General features: G+C 47.1%; 1 protein-coding gene across 1 annotated transcript; it reads left to right on the plus strand.

Annotated features, from left to right (window-relative positions):
* The first annotated feature begins 439 nt into the window (after positions 1 to 439).
* Positions 440 to 6,137, plus strand: LOC142254674 (LRRN4 C-terminal-like protein). Its single transcript, XM_075325859.1, has 2 exons — positions 440 to 617; positions 5,166 to 6,137. The coding sequence occupies exon 2, from the start codon at positions 5,166 to 5,168 to the stop codon at positions 6,018 to 6,020; it is 855 nt and encodes a 284-aa protein (XP_075181974.1). The 5' UTR covers positions 440 to 617; the 3' UTR covers positions 6,021 to 6,137.
* The last annotated feature ends 543 nt before the right edge of the window (positions 6,138 to 6,680 follow it).

Genomic DNA, 6,680 nt, shown 5'->3' on the forward strand with positions numbered 1-6,680 from the left:
CGGATGTAGACATTATGTACCGGGCTACTGGCAGCTGATCGGTGGGGATGCCGGGTGTAGACATTCTGTACCGGGCTGCTGGTGGATGATCGGTGGGGATGTCGGGTGTAGACATTATGTACCGGGCTACTGGCAGCTGATCGGTGGGGATGCCGGGTGTAGACATTATGTACTGGGCTGCTGGCGGCTGATCGGTGGAGATTCTGGGTGTTGGACCCCACTGATCTGATGTTGGTGACCGGTCCTAAGAGAATCCCTTTAAATCCTGATAAAATTCTGTTTATAGGATGAACATGGACCCACATGTAAACATCCTGAAAGATTTACTGATGTCCTAAGGGGATGGAGAGCAGAGACCACGCCCTGCACATTCTGTAGGATCTGGTTACTGAGGGCGCACACTGGAAGGTGCTGTGGACCTGCTCCCTCACTTGCCTCCTTCTCCCTCTCCTGATCACCTTCCAGTCACTCTCCACTCCCACATACTCAGCCTGTGACTCAGGAATCGGATTCTGTTCAGGAATGACATCACGCCTGGTGCTAATATAAAGACACATCAGGATTACTCCAGAACACACGCAGCCGAAGCATCCCAGAGACCAAATCCAGCCAGGAGGGTAAGTGACATGGGGCACCCTGAAATTGCTATTGCCCATAAATCATCAGAAAGGGGTCTTCTACTATAATTAGGAGCCCTCCTGATATTGCAAAACTACAACTCCCAGCATATTTTCACAGCCTGAGGCTGGGTATTGTAGTGTTGCAATAAATGTAACGCCACATGGTGCCATGCTGACCGCACTTGGGTCAGCCGGTTAAAGGGAACCTGTCATCAGAAATTTAGCTATAAAGCTAAAAGTTCCCCCCTCTGCAGCTCCTGGGCTGCATTCTAGGAAGCTTCCTATAGATTTTGTGTCACCTTTTATCCCAAAATAAACACTTTATAAACTGGTACCTTTTCGTATGTAAATTTCTTAATTTTCCATGTGGGCGGGCTGCCTGATGTACGTTGCTGTTCCTCCATCATATTGACGCCGCCCCCGAACGCTGAATTTGAAAGTTCAGGACACCGCCCCTGGGTGCCCGTGGTCCAGCGCATGCGCTGTTCCACTGTAGCGGTGCCGTGCACTGTGTGCACGTGTGACCGCTGTGACGCTTTGCGCGGGCACGAGGTTATGGGCGGCGCTGTTAGTGTCATCAGTAAGTGCCGCCCATAACCTCGTGACCGCACTTTCCCCTATTCCTCCAGCGTTATGCGCAAGCGCTGGAGGAATGATGCCCGGACGTCCCCTCCTTCCCATCATGCTCAGCACGAGGTCACGAGGTTATGGGCGGCACTTACTGATGACACTAACAGCGCCGCCCATAACCTCGTGACCGCGCAAAGCGTCACAGCGGTCGCACGTGCACACAGTGCACGGCACCGCTACAGTGGAACAGCGCATGCGCTGGACCACGGGCACCCAGGGGCGGTGTCCTGAACTTTCAAATTCAGCGTTCGGGGGCGGCGTCAATATGATGGAGGAACAGCAACGTACATCAGACAGCCCGCCCACATGGAAAATTAAGACATTTACATACGAAAAGGTACCAGTTTATAAAGTGTTTATTTTGGGATAAAAGGTGACACAAAATCTATAGGAAGCTTCCTAGAATGCAGCCCAGGAGCTGCAGAGGGGGGAACTTTTAGCTTTATAGCTAAATTTCTGATGACAGGTTCCCTTTAAGTAGCTCTCCATTATCGTGAACTACAACTCCCAGCATTTTTTACCAGCCTGAGGTTTTATAGACTCTGATTTTACTGCACCTGCTGCTAATCATAGTGGGAGATGTAGCACATCTTTAGGCATTCTGAAGTCTGTTTGTTATTCTACATATTACATTAGGGACATAAGTTGAAGCTCATGGGCCCCGAACGATCACAGGTCTTAAATAGTCATGTTTTCTCATATGGAGCCTTTTGGGGCCCCCTTGGCCACAAGGGAAAGGGTGCGACTGCAACTACTGGACGCACTGGAGTTACAACTCTGTATTACATACTATATAGCTGTAAGCCATATTGTAAGCATGTAAGATAAAGCAGCACTCCAGCAGGTTCTAATTGAGCCACTGGAGTGGTGCTTTAAATCTAAGCCCCCTGTCTTACACTTACCCTGTGACGTCTTCTTCTGTTATTGGTGCCCCTCCGGTTGTGATTTGTGGCCTGCCAGCAGCTCCAGTATTTCATGGAGCACTGGAGATCACAAATTCATACAAATCTATGAGAGCCTCGTTCTGGCTCTCATAGACTTGTATTGGTAGCTTGTGATGTAATTTCTGACTTCTGGACAGTCACATGTTACGGGAACTAAATGGCACCGCGGGACTTGAGCAGCATCAGTAAAAGGAGAAGACACTATAAGGTAAGAATATGACAGGGGGCTTAGATTTAAAGTGACACTCCAGCGCTGAAAACCCCCCAAAAACCATTAGATTGGTGCTTTAAGTGGGTTACTAAATGAAGGTTGTGATACAATTAATCATTTAATTAACAACCTACATCCTTTTGTAATATTCTTATATGTTACATGAATATTCAGAGCAGAATTAAAGGGATTAACGGTGAAAACAAGTGATCTCCAATCCACAGGATAGATGATCATTTATTAATTGTTGGGGATCTGATTTCCCATAAAAAATACTTAAATTCCCCATTGACTTCTATTATAGTCGGAATTCGAGTCGTGCCCCTCCTCTCATTAACTGATCGTTACAAATACCATGGTAGTGCCCGCTCATCACTAGTTACCAGTACCGAGCACCTGAGCATGGTAGTGCCCGCTCATCACTAGTTACCAGTACCAAGCACCTGAGCATGGTAGTGCTCACTCATCACTAGTTACCAGTACCGAGCACCTGAGCATGGTAGTGCCCGCTCATCACTAGTTACGAGTACCAAGCACCTGAGCATGGTAGTGCCCACTCATCACTAGTTACGAGTACCGAGCACCTGAGCATGGTAGTGCCCGCTCATCACTAGTTACGAGTACCAAGCACCTGAGCATGGTAGTGCCCACTCATCACTAGTTACGAGTACTGAGCACCCGAGCATGGTAGTGCCCGTTCATCACTAGTTACGAGTACTGAGCACCCGAGCATGGTAGTGCCCGTTCATCACTAGTTACGAGTACTGAGCACCCGAGCATGGTAGTGCCTGTTCATCACTAGTTACCAGTACTGAGCACCCGAGCATGGTAGTGCCCGTTCATCACTAGTTACCAGTGCTGAGCACCTGAGCATGGTGGTGCCCACTCATCACTAGTTACGAGTACTGAGCACCTGAGCATGGTAGTGCCCACTCATCACTAGTTACGAGTACCATGATTCCGAGCATAGTAGTGCCCGTTCATCACTAGTTACAAGTACTGAGCAACTGAGCATGGTAGTGCCCACTCATCACTAGTTACGAGTACTGAGCACCCGAGCATGGTAGTGTCCACTCATCACTAGTTACGAGTATCAAGCTCCCGAGCATGATAGTGCCCATTCATCACTAGTTACGAGTACCAAGCTGCCGAGCATAGTAGTGCCCGTTCATCACTAGTTACGAGTACTGAGCAACTGAGCATGGTAGTGCCCACTCATCACTAGTTACGAGTACTGAGCACCCGAGCATGGTAGTGTCCACTCATCACTAGTTACGAGTATCAAGCTCCCGAGCATGATAGTGCCCACTCATCACTAGTTACGAGTACCAAGCTGCCGAGCATAGTAGTGCCCGTTCATCACTAGTTACGAGTACTGAGCACCCGAGCATGGAAGTGCCCGCTCATCACTAGTTACGAGTACTGAGCACCCGAGCATGGCAGTGCCCGCTCATCACTAGTTACGAGTACTGAGCACCCGAGCATGGTAGTGCCCGCTCATCACTAGTTACGAGTACTGAGCACCCAAGAATGGTAGTGCTCGCTCATCACTAGTTACGAGAACTGAGCACCTGAGCATGGTAGTGCCCGCTCATCACTAGTTACGAGTACTAAGCACCCGAGCATGGTAGTGCTCACTCATCACTAGTTACAAGTACCGAGCACCCGAGCATGGTAGTGCCCACTCATCACTAGTTACGAGTACTGAGCACCTGAGCATGGTAGTGCCCACTCATCACTAGTTACGAGTACCAAGCACCAGAGCATGGTAGTGCCCGCTCCTCACTAGTTACGAGTACCGAGCACATGAGCATGATAGTGCCCGCTCATCACTAGTTACGAGTACTGAGCACCAGAGTATGGTAGTGCTTGCTCATCACTAGTTACCAGTACTGAGCACCCGAGCATGGTAGTGCCCGCTCATCACTAGTTACGAGTACTGAGCACCTGAGCATGGTAGTGCCCGCTCATCACTAGTTACCAGTACTGAGCACCTGAGCATGGTAGTGCCCATTCATCACTAGTTACGAGTACAGAGGACCTGAGCATGGTAGTGCCCGCTCATCACTAGTTGCGAGTACTGAGCACCCGAGCATGGTAGTGCCCACTCATCACTAGTTACGAGTACAGAGCACCTGAGCATGGTAGTGCCCGCTCATCACTAGTTACGAGTACTGAGCACCTGAGCATGGTAGTGCCGCTCATCACTAGTTACGAGTACCGAGCACCCGAGCATGGTAGTGCCCGCTCATCACTAGTTACCAGTACTGAGCACCCGAGCATGGTAGTGCCTGCTCATCACTAATAAGGAATTATTGCTGGAATAATGCAATGAGTATGGTAGTGCCCACTCATCACTAGTTACGAGTACTGAGCACCCGAGCATGGTAGTGCCTGCTCATCACTAATAAGGAATTATTGCTGGAATAATGCAATGAGTATGGTAGTGCCCACTCATCACTAGTTACGAGTACTAGTAATTATATCCACGTATTTTTAGCTCTTGGATATGTGCTAATTATTGTTCTCATTGTTGCTTTTTGACATCACTATGTTATAGATTTCGTACATCTTTAATACTTGAGCACCCTCCTCTGGACTTATGTGCTGTGGTGCAATAGAATAAAAACACGAGGCCTGATTAATTGTACAAATAGTAATAACTTTTTCTATTTTATTATTTGTTGTTTTTTTTCTTGCCACTCTGACTTTACCCATTTCCTCCATTATTATACCCTTCTTTTCTTTTTCGGTTTTCAGATGGCACCATCTTTCCAATTGCTTCTTCTGCCTTTCTTGCTTTTTGTAGCAGGCTCAACACAAGAAAGCGGAAACTCCAACTCCTCCACCCCCGCTCCAATCTCAGGCATAAACCACACATCGGTCACCCCTCATCCCACCCAGAAGGATCGAAGTACAAGGGAAGGGATTGAGTTCATCATTGGAGGGTCGGAAGAAGAATACGATTACGAAGATGATGGGGCAACAGTTGCTTCTACCTCCTCGGTGACTAAACTTTCCTGCCAGTATGACAGGTGTGAGCATCTGGCGCCCACATGCGAGGAGATTCAGTGGCAGCAAGGTGGTCATTGTCTTTGCCCGGGAGTTGATGGTCCAGAATTTATACCAGACTTTCCCTCTGTTAGAGACCTCCTCCTCGGTGAGACCCAAATGACCATAAACTGGTGTTCTCCTTCCTCCACCGTACGTGGCTACAGAGTGCTATATGGAAAACCAGGGGGTTCACCGGAGAAGGGACCCAACCTCAACACCTCATTTCGCTCTTATACCATTGACAATCTTGATCCTGCTTCTCAGTATACCGTGTGTGTGGTGGCATTTAACGAGGCTGGAGAAAGTCCGGTGGAGGAGGAAGAAGACCGACCAGCCGGAAGTAAGCCAGGTCCATGCATGACTGTCCATACCTCCATGACATCACTATATATAGGAGTTGGGATCGGGCTGGCAGCACTCGCAGGGTTACTGATCATTTTAGGCTTCTGTCTATGGAGTAGAAAGAGAAACAAGGCCAAAAGGGAAGCCAAACTGGAGGACGGGGGAGCATCGAACTACACCTATCGGGCAGGGAGCATCGGCAGTGATGAGGAGTCGTAGGGTCTACGAGGAGAGAGCGAGGTTTTATATTGATGAATGTGACTATATGTGGATGTACAATAAGAAGCGTATTGTTGTGATATTTATTATAATAAAATATATTTTTATATTATACCATACTATCATCATATGATTATAAAAAAATATTTTCCCACATTGGATGCACTAAGCTGAACGCCGCATATATGATATCGGAACCATTTCTGTTCATAAGATATTCGTAAAAAATATTTGGATTTTTGGTTTATTGCTAACAGATGATTGTAAAAGGTCAGGACCAATAACACTATAGAACAGTAGGGAAAAGTATTTGATACACTGCCGATTTTGCAAATTTTCCCACCTACAAGGAAGGGAGAGGTCTGTAATTTTTATCATATGTACACTTCAACTGTGAAAGACAGAATCCCCCCAAAATTCCAGACAATCACATTATATGATTTTTAAATAATTAATTTGCATTTTATTGCATGAAATAAGTATTTGATCACCAACCAACCAGCAAGAATTCTGGCTTTCCCAGATCTGTTATTTTTTCTCCTACTCTGCACTCATTACCTGTATTAATTGTATCTGTTTTAACTTGTTACCTGTATAAATGACACCTGTCCACATACACAATCAATCACACGACAACCTCTCCACAATGTCCAAAACCAA

This window comes from Anomaloglossus baeobatrachus, chromosome 10, assembly GCF_048569485.1.
Source record: "Anomaloglossus baeobatrachus isolate aAnoBae1 chromosome 10, aAnoBae1.hap1, whole genome shotgun sequence".
Lineage (NCBI taxonomy): Eukaryota > Metazoa > Chordata > Amphibia > Anura > Aromobatidae > Anomaloglossus > Anomaloglossus baeobatrachus.

Excerpts from the sequence above, each read along its gene's own strand:
- LOC142254674 (XM_075325859.1), top strand. The coding sequence starts at position 5,166 with ATGGCACCATCTTTCCAATTGCTTCTTCTGCCTTTCTTGCTTTTTGTA.